The sequence below is a fragment of the Rousettus aegyptiacus genome, unplaced genomic scaffold (assembly GCF_014176215.1).
Source record: "Rousettus aegyptiacus isolate mRouAeg1 unplaced genomic scaffold, mRouAeg1.p scaffold_m13_p_8, whole genome shotgun sequence".
Taxonomy (NCBI): Eukaryota; Metazoa; Chordata; class Mammalia; order Chiroptera; family Pteropodidae; genus Rousettus; species Rousettus aegyptiacus.
In genome coordinates this window covers 61121637-61145968 of record NW_023416311.1, presented here as the reverse complement: position 1 = coordinate 61145968, position 24332 = coordinate 61121637, and the positions used below count along the sequence as shown (strand labels likewise).

General features: G+C 32.0%; 2 protein-coding genes across 5 annotated transcripts in view; one reads left to right on the top strand and one right to left on the bottom strand.

The window, feature by feature from the left end:
• RASA1 (RAS p21 protein activator 1) overlaps positions 1-21848 on the top strand; it is a 92024-nt gene extending 70176 nt beyond the window's left edge. For both annotated transcript variants that reach the window (XM_016123788.2, XM_016123789.2), the window contains exons 12-25: positions 1575-1662; positions 3805-3882; positions 5468-5625; positions 6114-6190; positions 7549-7721; positions 8030-8189; positions 9255-9397; positions 11099-11214; positions 11902-11988; positions 14503-14570; positions 15953-16041; positions 17345-17422; positions 19600-19734; positions 20752-21848. In XM_016123788.2, the coding sequence (XP_015979274.1) occupies positions 1575-1662; positions 3805-3882; positions 5468-5625; positions 6114-6190; positions 7549-7721; positions 8030-8189; positions 9255-9397; positions 11099-11214; positions 11902-11988; positions 14503-14570; positions 15953-16041; positions 17345-17422; positions 19600-19734; positions 20752-20835 (1534 nt within the window). In that variant the 3' untranslated portion in view covers positions 20836-21848. The remainder of the gene's footprint in view (positions 1-1574; positions 1663-3804; positions 3883-5467; positions 5626-6113; positions 6191-7548; positions 7722-8029; positions 8190-9254; positions 9398-11098; positions 11215-11901; positions 11989-14502; positions 14571-15952; positions 16042-17344; positions 17423-19599; positions 19735-20751) is intronic.
• Positions 12873-24332, bottom strand: part of CCNH (cyclin H) — a 36219-nt gene continuing 24759 nt past the window's right edge. For 2 of the 3 annotated variants that reach the window (XM_036226106.1, XM_036226107.1), the window contains exon 9: positions 23870-24106. In XM_036226106.1, coding sequence (XP_036081999.1) covers positions 24065-24106 — 42 coding nt within the window. In that variant the 3' untranslated portion in view covers positions 23870-24064. Of the gene's footprint in view, positions 22724-23869; positions 24107-24332 lie in introns of those variants that run through there. The other variant, XR_004952642.1, reaches the window with a different exon arrangement.

Below are 24332 nucleotides of genomic sequence, written 5' to 3'. Positions count from 1 at the left end.
ATTGTATCTAATTTTAAATTATGGATTATTACATCTTTCTCCTTTGTTGTTGTTTTTTTTTCTTTTGGTTTTTCAATTATTTGATCCTGATTCCTCTAATGTCTACTTATGTTTGACTGAATGGTGGATATTATGTGTGGAAAACTGTAGATACTGTGGACGTTATTGCTTCCAGAAAGGATTGTTTCTTCTGCCAGAGATTTTAGGATAGGGGTAGTTCATCTTGATTCTCTCAGGGATCCAGTGGAAGTATTGGTAAAGGCTGTTTCATTTTCTTATCCTTTTTTATTTTGAAGAAAACTTTAATTTTAAGGCCGTTTCTGGTTTGCCTTTATTTTGAAGGCATAGCTTTAGGGGTCTCAACTGAAAGCTTTCTCTTTTAAAGGCCCGGAACTCATTTGACTCCAGAAGCACTGTGAAACTGCTGAATGCACTGTTACTTTTTTAACATTTTAGCTGCTGCTTCCTGCTTAGAATCTCAGCTTCTCAGCTTCTTGCCCAACACAGTTTTTTAGGTGTTGGCAAACACCTTAAAAGTTTTTTGTTTTGTTTATATTTTATCCAACTGACGATAGTCTGATACAAACTACTTCCAGAATCAGAATGTTTCAGTTTGTTTTCCATTATTTTTATGGCATTCTCAAAGCATAAAAAGATGTTTCTTATGTCTTTAATAAATGTTAAGCTTGTACTTGGATATTTTGCTATAGCCACCTAATACTGAAGTATAAGATATAATCTTTGGTTAAAGCAAGAAATAGCAATAACATTTATTGAGTTTCTAAAATATGAAACTAAACATTTTATAAACATTTTTAAGTCGCAGCACATCTTCAAAAAAAGACAAACTGCTATCTGATATTATACTTATATGTCAAATGAATAACAGTGCATACTATAGGTAGACAAGAGCTAATATTTATTGTACACCACCTTTAAGTCATTTAATCCTCAGAACAAGCATGTATGAGTAGATAATGTTTCCATTTTAAATGGTTGAGAAAAAACTTTCAGTTGTAAAAAATTTGAAAATACATAAAATTATAAAGAAGAAAGTTCAAATCAGTTGTCTACTAAGAGATAACCACTAAGAACATTTTTGGCTTAAGAACATGTCTAATCTTTTTCCAGTGCATATATATACACATATACTCACATACATACATACATACGTACATACATATATATATATTTTTTTTCTCTATCATTTTGAAGCAATGAGTTTAGTAACATTTTATATGCTTTAAAAATGTTTGGATTACCTATATATAATTCTGGCATTTCTGCTTCAATTTCTTTGTAACTTTTCTATTTCTAATGTCTTAAAATTAATTTACATAGATTAAAAATTTTGAAAGTTTGACGAAAACAATGGTGCAGACAAAAAGTTTTCTAAAATTCATACAGCTAACATTTTCTTTTTGGTAATGATCTGGTACAAAGGAGTATTATTTCCCTTAATTAAGAATTATGTAATTTTATATAAAATATATATTTTGATTTTTTTCAAGTGGCTTAAGTCTTTTAATACTTCTCGTTAAACTTCCTAATAACTTTTTTGTTTCTATTTAAAGGCCAAACTGTTTTCAGATAGTAGTTCAGCACTTTAGTGAAGAACATTACATCTTTTACTTTGCAGGAGAAACTCCAGAACAAGCAGAAGTAAGTTGTTTCTTCAATTACTGTAAATATTTGGCCCACGTTTTCTTTTTTTTCTTTTAATTTGATGTTCAATTAAAGTTGACATACGTACAATATTAGTTTAAGTATACTACATCGTAGTTAGACATTTATATATTTTATACTTGTTTTTAACTAGAATAGAAATGATTGCATTTAAGATAAAGTGATAAAACAGATGCTACCTGAAATCTAATCATCTTTTTAAGAAATAATATTTATATGTAAAACATTTTTTTGAAAGAAGTACGGAAAAACACAGGTTATTAGGAATGAAAATTGCATTTTAAGTTGACCTTTAAATACTCTATGATGTTGAGTCTGAGAATGTTCATTTAAAATCCTCTCTGCAGAAAGGTTATATATATTCTCAGTACAATCGAAAGGTAAGCCAGTTAGTTTTGCTAACAAGCATTGTTAGTATTCACTGATTGAACTCCATGTCTAAAAATACAAGTTCAGTCATCAGAAGGAAAACTATTTTAGGAATTTTCTCTTTTTCTCTAAGTCTATATATAATGCCCGTTTTTGGCACTAGCCATTGATTTGTGTGCAGTGCCCTTGTAAAAGACCTTCATTAAATTTAAAGTAATGCTGTGAAGAAATAATGTGTTAAAAAAAATCTTCTAAAAATATTTTGACTTCTTTGAACCATAATATTTCTGGGGTGCTTAGTGGTATTTTGTGGAGATATTACCATATTTCTGCTTATACTCTGTGTATGGAAGGATTCAGAAGGTGGTTAAGAGGTCAAAGAAAGCAACTTTGTTGAAAATAGAAGATAATTTGCCAGCCCACAGTATCAGGCAGATGCTCTTAAAACTGTGGATCCTGATATGGGCCTCAGACTCACAAATTATGAAAATGCCTGACTTTAGAAAAAAACTTGATGAATGAAATATTATGTTTCATGGCTCAAAATTGGATATCATGTTTAAAGTCTTTATAAAATATCTCAACTACTCACTATAAACATATAACACACATAAAACCTGGTAAGTATCCATAATTTTTAGATGAAAACGTAGGCTCAAAACATTTTGGTAACATAGACATTTTTTTAAATATTAGAAATTGAGTTAGGAAATTTAAACTTAATAACCTATCTTCTAGTTAATTTGCCATGTTCCCTCTTTCTAACTAAAGATGTTACATACCTTAATAATTATTTCAGTATGTTTTGCATTCCTCATTTAGCTGTATAAACAGAATATTTTCTTACTGTATTTATATGTATTCTTTCTGTATTCTGTTACTTCCAAATACTACTTAAAGTCCAAAAGTACTGCTTGTATTTCTAATTTTCATTACTTTGGTGGCTTGTGGAATCTCCGGTTATTCTCTTCTATTTCTAAAAGCTGTGGTAATTGATTTGGTCTTAATTTGCTTTACTATAAATGTGTTCTTTAAACATTGACAGTTCAGATTCACTGAAATAGTCAACAAACTAAAGACACAATTGAGTAAAGCAATGGTGTAGAGCTTCCTAGAAACATATAATGCTAAGGTGAAATATTTCTTTTTGATGAACTTGAAATTTTTCTTTTTCTAAAGCACTAGATGGTTAAACTTGTTAAAATATAGCTGCTACTTCATTTGAATATTAGGCTGGAAAAAATTTTAATGTTACATGTGAAAAGTTTGCAAATAACTCAGATCCCCTTACACATTTCTACTCACATCATGGGCTAAAGTAACGATTAGAATACTTGTCATCAAATCAATCATCACATTATCCATTGGTTTTGCAGTCAGCCCTCCTTTCAAAAATATATCAAGTTAAATTTTGCCTTACGGTGCCTCAAGTTGTAACAGCTTAACTAGACATAAATTTTATTCTTGGAACTAATTATTGGCCACTCATTGGTATAAACATTTAATGTAGAGATTCTACAGAAATAGTTTTTTGCAGAGTTATTATAATTGTTTTGATCATTGCTTTATTTTATTGGGGCACAAATATATTAACATGCAGCATTTTATAAGTTTAGAAATGGCAGTCTAAGGAGGAAAGAACTATTGAATTTAAGTAAAACAGTGATTATTAGAAACCAAACTATTGTATAATATGTTTCTTTGAAATGCTGTTTTCTTGGGGTTTTTTGTTTGTTTGTTTTTTGGTAGGATTGGATGAAAGGTCTGCAAGCATTTTGCAATTTTCGGAAAAGCAGTCCAGGGACATCTAACAAACGCCTGCGTCAGGTGAAACAATTTTCTTTGATTTGTAACTGTCACATTTTGTCTATCACTTTCTTTATTTTTATTTTTGTATGAACTGTTTTGGCCAACACTTGAAACACTTTAGAGTTCTTAAGAGAAAATCTTTTCAGGCAGTTTAAATCTATACTCCCACTTGCTTCAGTAACAGTAGAAATAGTTATTTCTTTAGGAAAGAGATTGTTCTTTACATACTTGCTGGGTATTTAGTCCATAATGCCATCTTTTGAATACATACCAAGAATTTTTTTTCTTCCATTTAAAATAATACCAAACCAACAACAACAGACACTGTTTTGTTGGGCACTTTTATTATTTTTTTTCTTAAAAATTTTTATTTCGGCCTATTTCAAAAAAGTAGAATTAAAGATACTTACTGAAAAGATCATCTGACTTAAACTACTGATCCCAATAAACCTGAGTTTTTCCTTTTATAGTAATTGCTTTTGAAATGTATTACATAACTCTTAGGTAGTATCCTATATCTTATTTGAAACCTCAACATATCCTATATGTTTGTTTATGCAGAGTTAAACTTGCCTCTTTCTTTCTAGGCATGTAAAGTCAAATTTGAATCCTCCATTTCTTTGCTTTTTTCTTTATTGTTATCCCTAGATAACAAGAAAAAAAATAGGTAATTTTAACATTTTTGAGTTTTGAGGAAAGTTTAGTACAATATTTATTGACCAGTGTGACTCTTGTTTTACTTAGGAGAATTTCCAATAAGCTTGGTGAATTTAACATATTGTTTTATTGGAAGTAAATATTCAGATTAATATTCAGATAACTATAATTTATATTCCTGTAACCAAAAGACTGACTCCCCAAAGGCATTTATAATTATATACATAATCACTATGTGTTTTCATAATATATTTTAACATTTAGTAAGCTATGTAAAAGCAGATTGAATTTTTGCAGATTGTGTATTGTGTGAAACTTTAGCTATGAAATTATCATTTATAGATATGATATAGCTTTTACCTGTTGAACCCTTCTCCTGGGTCAGGTACTCTGCTGTGTGCTTTACACATATTATTTCAAATCTTTACAATTTGCAGCGTACATTTTATCCTGATTTTATATCTGAGGAAGATGAGGCTCACAGAAGGATGACTTACTTGCTCAAGGCCACACTAGTAGTAGTTGGCAAGAGAAAGGAGGGCCAGATACTAGAAGGTAGATCGTCTATGTTTTGGCATCAAAACTGACAAATAACTTTGCTTCTTTGGATTTGTATCCTTTTCTGTAGAATGGAGAGGTAGAATCTGTTTTAAAAATATTTTATAGCTGTGGAACTCTTTATAGAAATAAAACCTTCCAGGTGATTATTATATAACATGAGATTTTGATTTGGGTGGTGACAGTTATTTACTTATATTACTAAAGAATCCTCTTACCTTCATCTTCTCGGAACAATTGTTTTATAGTAGAAAAGGGATCTTTCATTTCTGCAAGAATATAATTGGAGGAATAACTTGTAAAACAAAATTTCATTTATAGTAATTGCTTTTGAAGCCCAATGCATAATTCTGGAAATCTGGGGTAACAATTTTTGTGCTTTCTTTAGGTCAGCAGCCTTGTTTTACATATTGAAGAAGCTCATAAACTCCCACTAAAACATTTTACTAATCCATATTGTAACATCTACCTGAACAGTGTCCAGGTAGCAAAAACTCATGCAAGGGAAGGGCAAAACCCTGTATGGTCAGAAGAGTTTGTCTTTGAGTAAGTCTCCTTTTATAATTACATTAAATTATTTTCTTTTACCATATTGCATTTCCCCCCTCCTCCCTTTTTTTCTCTACCTAAACCCTCAATGAGGTACCGAGTCCAGGCATTGTAATAGTACAAACATTTTTTTTTTCTGTTGTATTTGTTCATTTTACTAGCAAAGTTCTGTGTCTTTTGTTTTTCGCATAGTTATTAAAATGAATTAGCATTACTGGCAAGTCCAAAACCACATACTGGCACAAATACAAAATGTTTACAAAGGCTCATGGTTTACTTGAGGTTAAAGATTATAGGGGACTGTAATTTCTTGTCTGTATTCCTGTATACCAAGCAATAAAACAAGTTTTGAATGTAATAGTAAATCTAACACATTTAAGTTGTTTAGTAGCAAAATAGGGGCCTTATTTGATACTGGAAATAAAGGAATTAGATAATTTGATACCAGGACGTTTTGTTAATTCTTTTTCTCCTTGCTCCTTTAGTGATCTTCCCCCTGATATCAACAGATTTGAAATAACTCTTAGTAATAAAACAAAGAAGAGCAAAGATCCTGATATCTGTAAGTTGATACAGAAATTTCTTTCTAATGTAAAAAAAAAGCCCATGATTTACATACTTTAAAATTTATAATGAAATATAGTGTAAAATGGAAATTAAAAAATAGAAGTGCAAATAGTATAATTTGACATTTCTTTTTGTGCTTCTAAAGGTATTGGTTGTTGAGAAATGTATGTAAGATAAAAAGACCAAAATTAGTAAAGTGTACATACTGTAAAGTTAAGCTCTTATGATTAAATAATGTATCTATTCATCTTCCCCTTCCCAATGAGTAGGAAGAACAAGAAAACAGCAGCAGTATTCATCTTTCTTTGGTCCTTCCCCTATCTCTTCTTTCTACTTTTTAGATTTTTCCTATTTTCTTGTACTTGGCATGTATGTGAAAAAAAAATCTAAAAAATATCTTTAAATGTGAGTGCACTATTTATTCACCTCTGGTATTCAAACCCTCCCAGTTTTGGATCTCAGCTGCACACCTTTTTCCAGCCTGTTGCTAAAACAGGTGGCAGTGGAATTTAGTAATTCAAATCAGTGTGAATTAGGTTAATACCTTCTTAAAAGTCAGGCTTAGGGAAAGAAGTGTTATGTGTTAATGGATAGATCAAAGCCTGAATTTTTCTCTATAAAATGTTTATTCTGTAATTTCTGTATTTAAATGCTTAACCTTTTTTAGTGGTTCCCCATTACTTTTAAAATAAAATCCACCTCCATCCTCTAGTGACACAGAAGAAAGATCCTCTCCTGATTTACTCTTCCTTCCTTTTGCTCTCACTGTGTAATCTTTTTGCATATCCCTCTCTCCAGTTATTACACCAGCGTTTTCATAGCTCATAAATTATCCATAGATTTTAAAAGCATCCATTGTACCTTCTATTTAGACCACACTCATGCTTACCTCTACCCGACCTGCCTGTCTGTCTCTTTCTATATTTAGCTGAACAGCTCCAGATCCTGTTACAAGTCCACTTAATGGTTACTTTAGAATAAATTTTAAACCTCTGCAGGTTGAATTAGATATTGCCTCTCTGTATTCCAGCATTATTAACCACTCTTAACAGCACTTATCACATTGTACCATAATTGACTTCTTGCCTTCTTGGCTAGACCATGACCAACATGCAACTTAGAGACCATGTCTTAATCATGTCTGCATCCCATGTTAGAGTCTGGAACAGTATATATTCAGTAAATGTATGAAGTAAACAGTAAGTGCTGAATTTGTGATATCACTGAAAACTACTTTACACTAAAAAGCATTTAATACTATAGAGAAGACAGAACATCAGGAAAATTTATTCACGTGACTAATTATAGTGTCATTGTTTTAGACAGTAATCACTTGATATTTTTCTATCACAGTATTTATGCGCTGCCAGTTGAGCCGGCTACAGAAAGGGCATGCCACAGATGAATGGTTTTTGCTCAGCTCCCATATACCATTAAAAGGTATTGAACCAGGATCCCTGCGAGTCCGAGCACGATATTCTATGGAAAAAATCATGCCAGAAGAAGAATACAGTGAATTTAAAGAGGTATTAAGTTATTTACCAATCTAATTACTTTTAATGGTGTTAACAGAAATGTTTAATATTTAATGAAAGATCCATTAAGTGTAGTAATTCCATAGTTTAGTGACACACTGACAGACAATGAATAGCCTTGTGGTAGTATGATGTTGGTCTTAAAGAGACAAAAATATGTAGGTTACAAACTCATTCTATTTTTAATGAATTTATTCAGTAGAATATATTCCTAAATATAAGACCATATTTTCTGTTAATCTCACTGAGAATGCTTAATGCTGTGTACTTTCAACAATCTTTCTTAATGTCATTTTTAGCTTATACTGCAAAAGGAACTTCATGTAGTCTATGCTTTATCACATGTATGTGGACAAGACCGAACACTACTGGCTAGCATCCTGCTGAGGATTTTTCTTCATGAAAAGCTTGAATCATTGTTGTTATGTACACTAAATGACAGAGAAATAAGCATGGAAGGTACAGTATGGACGTATTAGTGTGATACTTATAAAAATTTGATCAATAATCAGATTTTATATATCAAATATGTGTGGATTCATCTTAGAATATATTAAATAGTTAAATCATCTTAGAAAATAAGTTATATTTTTTCCTCATTAAAATTACAGTTGGAATGATTCTTATGCTGGCTAATATGGGGGGGTCGATACTTCTAATACAAGTTTCTGTCATGACAGATTAATATTAGAAGCAATAAGAAAGTGACTTCTGTGTCCAGATCAATGGCTCATGGTGCTTTATTAAGAATAGTTTGTTATACCTACCACAACCTCTTGTTTATTTTTACTAATTCATTACACAAAAGTTGAGTAATAGCTGAATTTTATTTCTAGCTTCTATAGAGCAGTAGTTTCCAGGCAAATAAAGCTGGCACATAATGTTTTGTAATGCCTTATAAATATGTCAGAATAACCCATTTCCAACCAGCACTTTGCCTCAATAACAGTACTTGCCTCCAGGTTTCCTCAAGTAAACTGTGAAATCTAGAACTATTTCCTCCTAATCATAGAAAATGTAAAAATATATAGATTTGTCAGGAAAGAAAAAGTGGTGGTACATAGTTTTCACTGAGATTTTCTTTTCTGGCAATATTTGTTTTAGGATTTTATTAAAAGTCATTAGTGCCATGTTTTAGGTTAATAACATCCTGGGATTTTTAAGTCATATTTTTATTTGGAAATTAACTCAGATTTTCCCAAGCATGGGCTCAGTGGACAGCAAAGCTAGATTCTGGCCTTACTATGTCACTAATGGGCTCTTTGGTTTTAGACAAGTCACCTAAACATTCTAAGTCTTTGCTTTTTTATATGAATGTGGCAGTGTTAATCCCTTTTCCTATTTATGATCTAACGAAGTAATGATATAAAGTCTTTTGAAGAGTTGAGTGTATAGAAATATAGGATATTGTTATAATCAGTACTTTAGTGCTACATGCAATTAAGCATACTTAAATGGTTATAATTGTTGAGGGAAAGCGGTTGAGGAAAAAATGACTTTGTTTTAATGTAAATATTTATGTAGATGAAGCCACTACTTTATTTCGAGCCACAACACTTGCAAGCACCTTGATGGAGCAGTATATGAAAGCTACTGCTACACAATTTGTTCATCATGCTTTGAAAGACTCTATTTTAAAGATAATGGAAAGCAAGCAGTCCTGTGAGGTAAGAATTTAATGTTTTCAGTATTTCAGCACAAAGCTTATTTCAGTAGGTAATGCTTTGTAGTTAGTAAATAAGGAAAATATATTACTTTATAAAAAATTATTCATTACATTAGGAAAATGTTATATAAAACAATGTTTTTTTTTAAGAGATAACTTTATTATGGTATGAAAAACCTGATTGCATGAGAAATTCATTTATCATGAGTGCTTTATCATCTCTCCTACTGTACTAATGATAAAGTGTATGCTACTTCAAGAATGTGCACATAACATAAATTGAAGTTTTTGCTGGATACTTTTGTTGTATAACCTAGTTAAAAGTTCTGTGTAGCACATCATAACATCTATAGTTGTCCTTAAGCTCCCCCCACCCCCGAGGGCGGAGGGCTAGTGCGAGATAATTCCCTCAAAAGCAAATAAAAACATTCTCTTTGGATTGATTATTAAGGTTTCAGTGTAAATTCATAATAAACCATTGAGATTAAGAGTGCACTCTTATATGGCTATTCTCTCACTTTACCTAGAAGGTAGAGTAACTACAGAAGGAAGTTTATAAAATTAATAAAATAATGAATTCATATGATAATATATACTGGGAGCTGTCAAATGTTAACTCTGTATTAGATTGTCAGTTTTTATTAAAGGGAATAAATTGATGATTTAGTGTTGAAAAACCTGGGTTGATACCACAGTTGGCAAAACTGCGTAGGATATAGAAATTCAGCAAGGCTGAAGAACGTCTGAATGCTCCGGATCCAGGGTAGGGAATTTAGACATACATAGATAATCTACTAAACTGATTCTAGATCAGAACTCATAGATTTCAAGGGTTACTGGAATAGTTTTGAGAAAGGTTCTGCCCAAAGGCCTTATGTGGTATTTTAATAAGTCACTAAAAGCCTTTCTATTTTAGTAATTTTCTCCCTCAAATACATGGAATTAAGGTAGATTTTATAATAGTATAGTGATCTTCCCATTTAAATATTCCTAGTATATTTGTGACTATATGGCCAATAAAAGCTGGGGCGGGGGGTTGTCTTCTGGTTGAGAATACTATAAAGAAAGTATAATCCAATTATGTGTGTGTAAATATCTATGTATGGGTAAAACCTGGTAAATGAACAGAACTTTAACACTGGTATAAATCCCAAAGCAACTGAACATTTTTAAATAATCATAGCTTGCTCTTCAATTGAGTACAGTTGACCTTATGCAGGGATTAGGGGTGCTACCCCCACACACACAGTGGAAAATCCATGTATAACTTTCGACTCCCCCAAAACTTAGTCTACCTCTGTATCTGTGGGGAATTGGTTCCAGGATGCCTGCAGATACCAAAATCCACAGATATGCAAGTCTCCCCTATATAAAATCACATAGATAAGTGCATACAGTCAGCTTAATGCATTCTTAGACTTCCATCTGAGATCCAGAACAGTAAAGGTATCTACTGAAAAAAGTCTGTGTATAAGTAGACCTCTGCAGTTCAAATTTGTGGTGTTCAAGGGTTAACCATAACTGAAAACTACAGTAACATACCTAAATAGAGCAAACTACTTAAAAATTCCCATTTATACTCCCCCTTCCCCAAAAGACTAATAACAGATGAAAAACAGAGAACCTTTAAACAACTGTTTGATTACCATGATTCATTTATTTATCATTGCCAAGATGCATTTATATTTTTTCATTCTCTTAGTTAAGTCCATCAAAGTTAGAAAAAAATGAAGACGTGAACACTAATTTAGCACACCTATTGAACATACTTTCAGAGCTTGTGGAGAAAATATTCATGGCTTCAGAAATACTTCCACCGTAAGTTGTGAAATTTCAATTTGACAAAAAAATTATATATTTGTATTTTAGAATATCTATATTTCTAAAACATGTAAGCTTTTCCACTGTCCTGATGTTATGATACTCTGAAAAAGTTAGGGTTTTTACTCTACACGAATTATATTTAAGGAAAAAGACTGACCTGAAGAAACCAGAGTGAAATAAATCATGTTTTTATACAAACCAATATGTCTGTTTTCCATAATAACTCTGGGAATGAATAGAGCTTTATAGTCTCAGGTTTAAGATGATAAAAGGCATGTATCTATGTAGTCTGTACTTGAGTATCTTTCCCACAATGTACATGGGAAAATTACTCAATATCCGGTTAATGGCTTCCAGTGTTAGTGAACTCACTCATTCAGGTTTAAGTTAACTTCTTAGGTCAATGTCTGTCTCCCCTGAACCTGTACTCAGTTTCTCTTATCCTAACCCCAATACTTTTTTCAATGATAAGACTTCCTCTAAAGTAAATGTAAAGAATTGGTTAAATCAGTAAATGATGAAAACTTATTTGATTCTCTCATTATTTTTAGCCAAGTAGTTTTTTGGCGGAAGGGCCAGTTGCATTAAAATATCTTGTATCTGGTAAATCAGCTTTGGGTACAATAAGAGCTGCATTTTCACTTGCTTTCTGTATTGAGATGGTTGTGCTTATTTTGGCAGGACACTGAGATATATTTATGGGTGTTTACAGAAATCTGTTCAGCACAAGTGGCCTACAAATACCACCATGAGAACAAGAGTTGTTAGGTAAGGCTTATCAATTCACTTGTTACACCGCTATATATGGCACACATTGAGAGTCAAGTGGATAATTAGAAAAATTTGAAGACCAACAGTATACAAAACTATATAAAACCTTATACTTTTATTCAGAGCCCCATTGGATATTTTCTGAGTTCAGGCAGCTCCTAGACTTTTACTGTATCTCTGTGTGTATGTATTCGTGTGAGTTTTGAAAGTTACTGTGAGATACTTAGATATTTATTGCTTTTTCTTAAAACCTGAACATACATTTATAGTCAGTTTAACTGTTTGGTATTTTATCATCTATCAGAATGAAGTTAAAAGTTATAATCAACAATCTGGCTAACTTCATATAGTGCTTTTCATGCACACACATATACACAAATCTGTATATACATATATGTACATATATGTGTGTCTATATATATATATGGACAAAGGGAGGGAGGGAAGAGAGAAGGAAAAAACACAATTGATCTGGTGCTAAGAACAATAATTGAACCATTTAGATATTAATTGATATATAAGACAGTCTTACTCTGGGCTAATCTCTAACCAGAGTCTCTAGTTCTGAAGCTGTGTTTCAGTTACTTCACTATATGATTAGAAATTGCTTTGGCAAGCCATATAGAATTTTGTAGGTTACATAAGGGGACTTTATCATCATTTTAACATTTTTCTGGTAAAGAAGCAGATCTGTAGAGGTTAAGTTGTTTGCTTAGAGTTATACAGAAAGTTAGTGGCTAATACATAATCAAAGATAAACCCTAAGACTCAATCTAATATTCTTAACACTGTTGCAGGGTTTTTTTTTTTTTTTAAAGCACATTCCAACCCATTCAAGACAATTGGAAATTTAGTTAAAAAAAAAAAATCAGAGAACATAATAGTGTAATAAAAATATAATTTATTATGAATATATACTTCCAGTCATGTTATTTCCAATAAAAAATTAGCCAACCACTAAAATCACCAATATTATAGTTTTGAAAATATATGTCAATCTGGTTCCCAACCTAAATTTTGTAAAGACTTCTACTCTTTTACAGATAAAATCTTCGTAATCATAAGATATAAATACTTAAGAATTGTAGAGTCTGTATTTCTTGGCTTTAGTAGTGATTGAGAAGATAAAAAAGAATTACAAGCATATGTCTCAGCACAGCTATACATAAGTTAACACTGTACTATATATGTTTCAAACAAGTATACTTGTTAAAACATCAGGCAATTCTGCTCTATGGATTGTTTGATACTAGAGGGTGTTTTAAGAGGCATTTATGCCGAAGGTGATGATTTCAGTCTCTGATTAGCTTTTAAATTATGTGTAGGTACATAGTATCCCTCTTAAATTTAAAATTACCTCTAAAAACTCACAAAGTAGATTTGTACACTGAAATTTTTTTATGGTTCAATGTTATCAGGTTATATTTCAGATTCTAAGACCTATTTAAGTATCAAAATATGTTCAAGCAAAATTTGTGCAGGATTCTTTATAAATTAAACTCAAATTTAAAACTTAATTGTTGTATAATTGCAACAAATGCTGAGAAGTAACATATTCACTTTCTAAGATTCCAAAATTTGCAAACTGTCATATATTGGAAGGTAAATGCTGAGAAATTGGGTTATCCACTCTAACAGAGAACAGAGACTATTGATTATTTTAGTCTCTAGTAGGAATTTTATTAACTGTTTTAGGAATAATGCTTGTCTTTAGAAGGGGCTAGTAACAGGTCAGCTATTAGTGTGGATTCCTCTTGAAGTTAGAGAAAAGTAGTCTCTAACTGAAGTGGGGCAGGCTAAAAATAAGCTATAAAAAGCTTGCAGTTTTACATATACATTGTTCTGAGTGAGATTAGCTGATAAAATCATATATGACAATGCTGTTAAGCCACATGCTTTTATACGAATTCTTGTTTTTGCTATTATTTTGTAATTGAAGAACTTTTAAAAATTTTAGATAGAAAAGCTGATATCTTTTTATTGCCGTAAAAGCTTTTCAGCATTCTATTATATATTCATTTATCAAGAAGTTATTTTTTCTCTAGTACATGGAGTCTTATTTTTGACTCATCAACAAAATCAGTATAATCAACTTAATTTATAACAGACTTTACTGGGTTGTGTTGTTTAAATACAGAAAGAAAGAAAAGAGAATAAAAGTTTTAGGACCTTACAAGACTGTGTATCTACAAAAAGGTTTATTTGTGCTCCTATAGTTTTTCCCTAAAGACACTCTTTCCTTAAAGTAAATTTAAAACGTACCACTAGCTTGGAATAAATAGTAGCCGAAACAGTAAAAGGCTACAAATACAACGTAAATCTAAAATTCCAAATTTGAGAAAAATAATATGTTTAAGAAAAAGAGTTCTTAAAATAAGATACTTTATTTTCCTTAAAGCTGTTTGGGCTCCCCTATATTAGTTCAGAGTTCATGGTTCTGAGTATTAAAAATTGTGTTCATATTTATAATTTCAATGTAGTTTTCTAAAAAAAATTTTCCCTTCCATTCAGTGGTTTTGTTTTTCTTCGACTTATCTGTCCTGCCATCCTGAATCCAAGGATGTTTAATATCATCTCAGGTAATCAGTTTTTGATAAATTTAGAAATTAGAATTTCATACTTAGTAGGGTTACGCATATTTTCTTGTAAATTTGACTTTTTATACATACCCTTTTCTTCTTCCTCCTTTTGGCTATTTTACTTTTTCTCCTTATTTTGCTTCTTATTTTTTCTTCTTATCTAATATCTGGAGTCTAAGATGGCATGATTAGACACATACTACTTTTTCCCTATTTCTACCTGTGTCTCAAACTCTTACTATAACTTTTTCAAATTGGGAAGAACTTTGTGTGTGCTGCAGTTGTAGTGCTCTGTGAATACTAAAAATTAAGTGTCTCTAGAGATTAGAGATTTCTTGTCACCAGTTATATAATGTTAATCAGCTATTTTAAACTCCAGTAAACCAGACTGGTTGTGCTTATTACCTATATGTCCATTATGGAATGTTGTAGGCTTCTTTGAAAGAAAGGACAAGAGTGTATTTGTGACTGTGAATATAATAATGAGCCATTATTAAAAGAAAGAACCCAAACCATTTTTATCTTAATAATTCGAAGCTCAAAGTTGTATTAAATATATTTTGGAATACGTTAAGTTTTACACATCTAGCCATCACATCTTTTATCTTTTGTTGCTACTAAAATGGTTAAATCTATGGTCTATTAAAAACTAAAGGTTCAGAATTCTTTTGGAAGATTTATGTGAATGTCAGCCTTGAACCAGGAGGCAATACTATTGATAATTTAGCAGCTTAAGATACAAAGAGTACAATCTAAAATCAGGCAGTCAGGTAGACTCCCTATAGGTTTTTACTGTTAAATAATTATGTTTCAGGGCTTATAGTTAATAGCCACAAATACTTTTTGTGTATATCCTACTATCTGTATTCTATAAAGAAATGCTTCCTAACTAATCTTTAATAAACTTTTAAAGTATTTTAAACTGTATGTTTTTCTCTTCAAAATAGGACAGAGATCCCATACTTTATCTTCGTTATTGAGCTTTAAAGTGAGCTATTTGTAGTCAGTGGAGGTTTGGAGAAGGTAATAGCTCAGGTTGCAAATTGCTAACTTGAAATTAGCTTTGTGAATCGTCACAAAGTGTGTACAGAGTGAGTTTTTTTTACTGTGAATATTAAGCTTTGAGATATTTTGCATTATCATCAACCATTTGGGAATTGCTGAATCTTGTACTTTTTTCACAAAATTAGAAGCACTGGTAAATGTATTCAGTAGTTCCCTCTTTAACTCAAGTTCTTTTGAGTTATACAAGTCATTTTTAAAAATAGTTCTGAATGGGTGAATGTTAGTATCTTTAACAATAAAAAAACATTACTGTCCTAAATTTTTTACCTGAAGTACTTTCGAGTTGGTCTCATTCACTATCCCCAATTCTCTTATAGATTCCCCATCTCCTATTGCTGCAAGAACACTGATATTAGTTGCTAAGTCTGTGCAGAACTTAGCAAATCTTGTGGAATTTGGAGCGAAGGTAAAAACATTTTGATACCTTAAAATATCATTGAGTGACACTTTGACATCATAAAATATAGCTTAAGTAAATTTTCACTACTCGATATTTCATAAGGACTATATTTTTGTTGGTCTTGATTTTTTAAAAATGTTTAGATTTTATCTTAATGGAATTTTTAAAACCACTTTTTGAGCCATTATGGAACAATATTTTTTCAATTTTTAATATACTCAAATTCTCCCACTTTTAAATATAAAAATAAGTGAGCATATTTTTAAAATTTACCCTAATCTATTATTCCACAATAAACCTTCACTAATTTTCAACTTGCAAGAGTTTTTAAAATAGCCATGTGATCCCACTACCTAATACTATTAATATTCTGGTACGGATCATACCATCCATACCATCTCACCTGCTTTTGTCAATGTGTAACAAACTTCTTGCTGTACCTGGAAACATAGGAGTATTATTTAGTATGCCATCATATAGACCGATGTAAGTAGTTTTCTACTAGATATTTAGATGGCTTCTAATTTGTCAATATTAAAAATATTGGTATAACAAGTATTCTTATATATACTTCTTTCAAACTTGTCCAGCAATTTCTTTAAACTAACTTTGGATTAAAATTACTAAGCTTTTTTGTTCCCTATAGCCTTGGCAATACTCAATAAGTATTAGTCTTTTCAATTTTTTCCAATCTTATAGGTGTAATGTTAACTTTGTGTTTCACTACTTAAAGAAACTGAGTAATTTTCTATGTCGCTTGGAATTGACAGTTGAGGTCCTTATCTCTTAAACTCAGTAAATACTAACCCTTTCCTGTTTTACAATATAGTGTATTTTCAAATACACTTAGTATAAAGTACAGTTTATAAGTATGGTTTACTTTTGAATTTATCTGAATCCTGAGGCAGGGTATGAATGATACAATTTCGTACTGTAGTCCTTATCATACATTTTTAATTTCCTATATTCTTTACTAGATTGTTGGGCCAATGTTTAAATTGGTGCTTGGCAAATAATAGTTTCTCAGTAATTCTTTTTGAATGAATGACATATAAGCAATTCGTGTCTGCTTGGCTATGTGTTCTAGTTTGTTCTCATCCAGAATTTATTCTTTTATTAAAATACTCCAGTTCCTCAGTATAGATGTTTATATCAGAAGGAAAATATTGTCACTGTATGATTAATTCTTGTGAACATGTATTGCTACTGATGGAATTAGATTTGTAAGAATTCTTGCTACATGTACACATTGTTATATAGATCAGACAATGTTTTTGATGGCTATAGTAAGCTGTTTTTGTATTTTTAGGAGCCTTACATGGAAGGTGTCAATCCTTTCATCAAAAGTAACAAACATCGTATGATCATGTTTTTAGATGAACTTGGGGTATGTATATAATTTTCAAGTACTTTGAGACCTACATTTAGTACAGCTGAGAGTTAACTCATTTTAGCAAAAGCCTTTAAAAAGATTTTGTATTCAGAACTAAAAAAGAAGCTGCCTATTTTTGTCTGCTTTCTTAAACGAATCATAGTTTCAACCACTTATTCTTACACTAAATAGTTTATACCAAGCATACACTATTGGGGCTTTTGGACTTGTGCCATTTTCTAGGTTTTCCTTCATTTTTCCTATTTGCTGTTGTGACAGTCTTTTTGCCACTAGCTACTTTTACTTCGCTGTTATTGTGTGGAATCTGAAATGAGACAGATGATGATCCAGTTCTGACCAGGTTAAATAAGTATAAATGGACTGGAGAATGAATGTTCTTGTAGCTTTTTCGGAATAAAATACATGGATTTGATGTTATACTTCAGTGAGTGGAACTACTTATGCCTTATTTGGGCCTTGATAAAAAAAAATTTTCTAAAACCCTAGATTTCTTAATAAAGTTAAATTTTCTTAATTATCAATTATAAATTTCCAGATGTTGACTCAAAACCAAGTAAATATGGTAAGTATTCAGTTTATACATACATACACAGACCAGAAAGGGAACATATATATCTGAATTTAGACAGGTGTATGGCATTCAGGAGTACTAGGGTAGGAGAATGAGGTTGCCCATATTCTGTCTTAATACATTCAAATACAGTTAAAAACAGTGGTCCCCAACCTTTTTGGTACCAAGGACTGGTGCTCCTATACGAATCTAACTCCTGATGACCTGAGGTGGTGGTGCTAGCACTGAAGAGCAGCTGCAAATACAGATGGGCAGTTAGATTATCAGGACTGCCTGTGGGCCTCTGGTTTGCAACCTCAGGTATAAAAAGTACTGTGTAGAAATTATTTATAGTATAGCTCCATATTTTTACTAGAGAAATACAAGAGCAAGTGTTAACTGTCCATGTTTCTGTATGTAAGCTTCTGGGAAGTTTTGAAGAGAAATATGTCTAGTTATCATCAGTCAGTGATTTAAAAAATTTGTTACGGCTAGCTACTTTTATCTTAAGCCATGTTCTAGGTTTTTAGATCATGGTTGGGACTCTGTTTTCTATAATTACAAATGTCTATTCCATGATCCAGCTTTTTCTATCAACTTTCCTAGTAATTCCATACAGTCTAGCCCTTCAGACTGCTTAGAATCCTAGTCTACTACTCTTCCAGTCTTCTGATACTCTTCTATTCCTTTGCTACCTATATAAATCAAATTTATCTTTCGACTCACCTCAGATACCTCCTTCAGGAAGACTTTGCTGGGCCTCAAACCTGAATTCTTCTCATTTTGCTTCCTAAGTATCCTCTGTATGTCTTTGATATATAACTTTGTGTTGCTGTTTCCAGTTTACTTCTCTCATCTCAATGATCCTTCATTCACTGAATTAATAAGTGAATAACTGAGTCATTTAGTAAATAATTATTTTCTAATAGTTTCTTTATACTATAGAAAACAGTGTTTTACAGTATTAGGAGTATATAGCAAATATTGTCACCGTTCTGGAAAGGAATGAATTTATTCAAAATCACTGATAATCTGAGCTCATGTTACCTTTTATTCTAAGGCTCAAAATAGCATCAGTATTTAGTGCTTGTACTATCAACTTATTATAGTAACTGAATTACTTTATGAACCATAATTCACACTGATAATTTCCGCATATTAGCAAGTGTTTTGGGCATAGTCCAGATAATTATAGGCTTGACATCACACTTTTGTTAACACAGCTTCTACTACAGTTTGTCCAAATTGATCAGCATATACAGCTAACAATGAGATTCATTCTGAAAGAGTGGAGGAATTTGAAGTTTAGGTTGCATTTAGCAGTTAATACATACACTATTTGGCACTGTAATCTAAATTTTAGGAAACCCATTTATTTAGAATAGCTAGCAATAATACTGCACAATGTTCTGCCCTTAGAAGAAGAAAATGCAACCTGATCGTGATATAAAATACTGAGGTCATAAAATCTATTTTTATCAGAATTAGCACTATCACATTTCAGTAAGTCCTTAGAATTTAACAGAAATGTAAGACTATTATGTGTTAAAAACCAATTAGGATCTTTTCAGAAGAGACAATAAAATTTGTTTCTAAATACAGTTTTTATATTCCCTTAAAGAATGTACCTGAACTTCCGGACACTACAGAGCATTCTAGAACTGACCTGTCCCGTGATTTAGCGGCACTGCATGAAATTTGTGTGGCCCATTCAGATGAACTGCGAACACTCAGTAATGAGCGTGGTGCACAGCAGGTAGGTTTTGCCAGCCTTTGTTAACAATGATGATTCATTAGTACTTAAGCATAAGAGGTAATAGCTGAATTATGATCAACATTTTTATCAATTATTTTAGATTTTAAGAATCTGAACTGTAATCCAATAAGATCTCAGCAGATAGGAATAACAGTCTGAGACTAAGATAATCTTCCTCTTGAATCTCAGTGTTAACACTACTGAAAACAGTGTTCATACATTTGCTTGGCATGTATGGAAAATGGCATGTGAACTAATAAGTTAGTAGTAATGTGGCTTTTTTCTCTCGCATGTGCAGACTACAGGGCCAGGTGATTTATAGACTGTTAAACAACTGAGAATTATTCAGGACATTTGGTAAAAATAGTTCAAGCTCCATATCCAGAAATTCTAGACTATGACCTTGGAACCTGCTGTTTCGAGTAAGCTCTTATCATTGGCCACCCATATAGAAGTGATTAAATGAGTATCCTCCACTTCGAGATTCTAAAATCAAGTTGGATAATCTGGTTCATTAAGGTTCTAACCACTTTAGAAACTGTGGCATGTATAATGTATTCTTGCTACACTGGGGCTGGATTAATATTAACGTTCTTATTTGCCTTAAAATTGGGAGGATTTGACCCAATTGAGACTTTTAAAGAAAGGTAAAGGTGCTGTTTTAACTTTAGGCGCAATGTAATATTTCTTCCATGATTCCTTCAAGTGTTGACTAGGTTGCAAGCTAACCGCCCTTACATGATCATATTGGGCTTCAGATGCCACTTAGAACATTGCCAGAAGACAGATTTCACTGCATGCTGGACATTGTTCTGGCCTACTAAGTAGAAAGGAACGTGCCAAACAAATGAGTTTGTATTCACATAGTGTATAAAAATGCTATCTTAAAATATTATAACCAATAATATTCAGCCCTGAATAAAAGAAACTCACAATTTTATGTTTTTAGTAGAATGGCTTTTTTCAAAGCTTCTGACCTTTCATTTATTTACTAATTTTTATACTGTTTTTGTCTAGCATGTACTGAAAAAGCTTCTGGCTATCACAGAACTGCTTCAACAAAAACAAAACCAGTATACAAAAACTAATGACATCAGGTAGCAGCCTTCGTCGAAGTGTTCTGCATGGATTCAGCATGCTTGATATGGTAATTCACATCAGTATGACTCCTTTGCTCTTGCCAAAAAATAGCACACTTTTCCACATTCCAGTGATGTGTGAGCTATGCAAACAAAACCCTGATTCTGCTGGTGAATAACTGTGCCAGCAGCTTTGTAAGCTATCTGTGCAGGATATTTGCACTTTTTCCACATATGGAATCAATCTTTACCAACCTCTGAGCCTTGGTGTACAGATCACCTTTCATATAACAAACAAAATGCTATGACTGTATCTTGAACTTTGAGAATATATTTTCAGTACATCCAATTGCCAAAGTTTTGCTGTCTCTTGGAAAAAGAACTATGAAATCAACTGACAAGAAAAAGCATTCTCTGTTGACAATTGAGTATAACTGGATTAAAGACTGTTCCTTACCTTCCTGATTAGGAGTATGACCATTTGACTGTTCAATGACTTATTTGTATTTACAGTTTCCAGAGTTTGCCATTATAATAGTAACAATCTTTGCTGTATACTTTTTTAAATACTGTGCTATTTCTCTTGCTGGAACTGTTGAAAGTATATAGGATGGATCTATTGGCTCATCAGCTTTATTTTTTAAACAAACCACATATTTTGTTCGAATTGTCAGACTATTTAGATTTCATAATACTTTTGTTAAATGTTTACAACAGTAAATTTGAATTCAATAAATATTATTGGTCATTGTGCTGATGGATGCATGTTACCCATACAACTATTTTAAAGATTACCAATTTCTTCTGTTAAGAAAAAACCTAGAATGCTTTTTGTTGAAAGCATTCATTCCAAGCTGATTATGCAAACAACCTCATCAGCCACTTAACAATTTCCCATCTTTGAACTTCTGACTACTTGTTGTATCTGCTGGGTATTTAGTTTGACTGTATAGTTTTATTTGCTTCTGTATTTGTATTTTTGTGAAGTATTCACAAGGGTTAAGTTAAAATAAAACCAAGGGATATCTTAAATAATTGATTACTTCTGTCTAAATACAGGTAAGGACTTAATTTTTTTTCTTGGAGATGAAACTTCAGATAACCTTTTTTGCTAATGGTCTCTTTTGAAGGATTCCTTTAATTCATTCATTATTAATTTAAGCAATAATTCCTTCACCCCCATAATTGTGCAGGGGTAAGAAGGCATACAAAAGTATGTAGCAGCGTATCAAAGTGGGCAAGATAGGAACCAATGGAGATATAAGGTAAAACATTAAAATAGAGGAGAAAACAAAGTGTTAGTGGAAGGTTTAGAAGATTTCTGCACAGTACAATTTTAAGCTGTTATTTCTGTGGAGGCAGCTAGCTCTGATATAGCTGCAACCACAGATGAACAGTGATAAAAGTTGGGCATCACTGCCCTCAAAACAAATTTTTCCACTATTTTGATACCAACTCAGTTCCATTTTTCTTTTTCCATTCCTCCTGCTTTTCAGCTGGACTACTACAGGAGTACCCCCACTTAATCTCCTTCCTTAGTGTTAGAGGATAAAGGACAGACTGGAAGGAGTATGGATTACTGATACCTCCAAAAATGTCTCAAAGACATGCAAAATGTCCAAAACCTACTGCTAGGCAGTTTGGTTCTCCCACTAATCATACCTTCAGCCATAATAACCTGTCATTCCTAAATCTGAAATGTTTCTCCCCTTCTTAAAAATCCTGCTTTTTTTTTATATTTTAATGACATGTTTGCCTTTTAAAAGTTAGAATAGGAAACTTGTCATTTACCTTTGTAGGCCTTGCAGTAACTAGCTGGTCAAGGATGAAAGAGAACCTCTAAAACTGCGGCTGGGTAGGAAATTTTGAGATAAACGTAGACCTTTGCTCTGATGCCAAAGTTTAGTGACCTAAAAGAGAAACAAGGTAAACTGAACAGTTTGCAATTCTGACTCAAGCCTAGGAGCACTGATACTTAACCTGGACTGTCAATTTAGGCTTTTTCCACTCCACTTCTGTAAAAATCACACTTCATGAATTTTATTCCTCTCATTCTACAATGAAGAGGACACTAAAAATTAAAAAAAAACTCATTCCCAAAATGTAATTACTACAGAGTAAAATACACAAAAAGTAAATACTGCCATCAAATACTAAGATATAATTAAAATGGTACCTACATTTCTATGGGAAGCCCAGCCAGGGATACACTGACAGTGAGGAGAGGTTATATATCCATAATACTTAGAAATCTGAGAAACTCAGCTGCCCTGAATCTTTCAACCCAGTTTTCAAAAAAAAAAAAAAAAAAAAAATCAACATCTATAACTTGGTTCCAACTTCGAAGATTACAGTTAAATCTTATGATAGCCAATATTTATTGAATACTTAGTATATAGAGGCATTATTGTAATCACTATGAGAAGGCCTGATTTCCCCATTTTCACCTTGGGAAATGGACACAGTCTCAATATAGAGGTAGCCATGATTCATACCTAAGTAATTTGGTGCCACAGTCTTTGCTTTTTATACCAATTCCTTTCAATCTGAGTAATTCCTAGAAACACATTTATATGGATTCACTTAGGTATTCTAATAGACTAATGGACTTGAACAATTTGCTACTACCCACCTTACCCCTTTAGCAATTTGAGATTTTATCTAGACAACTACTAAAGACTATTTGATTTTTTTCAAAAACCCTATTTGGAAATGTTTTCAGTTAACTAAATGAGGAAAACAAACATTCGTTACCCTGGGTGACTAGCTTTCTGAACCCTGTAACAGATGAAGTACATCTTGCAGTTCAGTAGTAACATACGAATAACTGAGTATATCAGGATGGCATTTGAGAAGCCACTTATAAAGGTTTCTAGAGTACAAAAAGCATTCATTAGCATGTTTAAAGCCGACTGCTAAGTTCTGTTGTGGTGCCTTTTTTCAAAAGGGATGTTTGCTTATTGTATTTTGTTTAAAACAATATAAGCAAATAAATTAGAGCTTTAGTCTGGCTACTTTAGAAAGACTAATTTGATACTAGTCATGGTGGGGCAAGATTATCCAAACCAGGTGATATTTTGGTTCCTTTGAAGATCTTTTATTTCACATAAATCTACCCTGAAAGGAAAAACAAATAAATAGAAAGTTTACTGGATTTTGATGCTTTCAAATTATTTCATTTGTATATAAATTGAAATGCCAGACATTCTTCATCCTTCTGTTGATTTGTTATTAGGGTTGACAAATCAATTTCAAAGGTTAGAATCTACCAGGTCATCATCAGTCCATTCTTCCTAAGAAAGAAAGAAAAAGTAGTAAGGATAATATTATACTGAAGCATAATCACTATTATTTACAACCTTGCCTCCTTCTAGAAAAAAATGTCCTTTTTACCATGATCACAGAAGGTAGATAAACTAGGAAAATTTCTAGTAATTTAATCTTATAGTAATATAACATGGCCTCACCAGGCTACTCCAATGACAGGAATAAAGGTACAGTTATGACCTGCCTCTGATT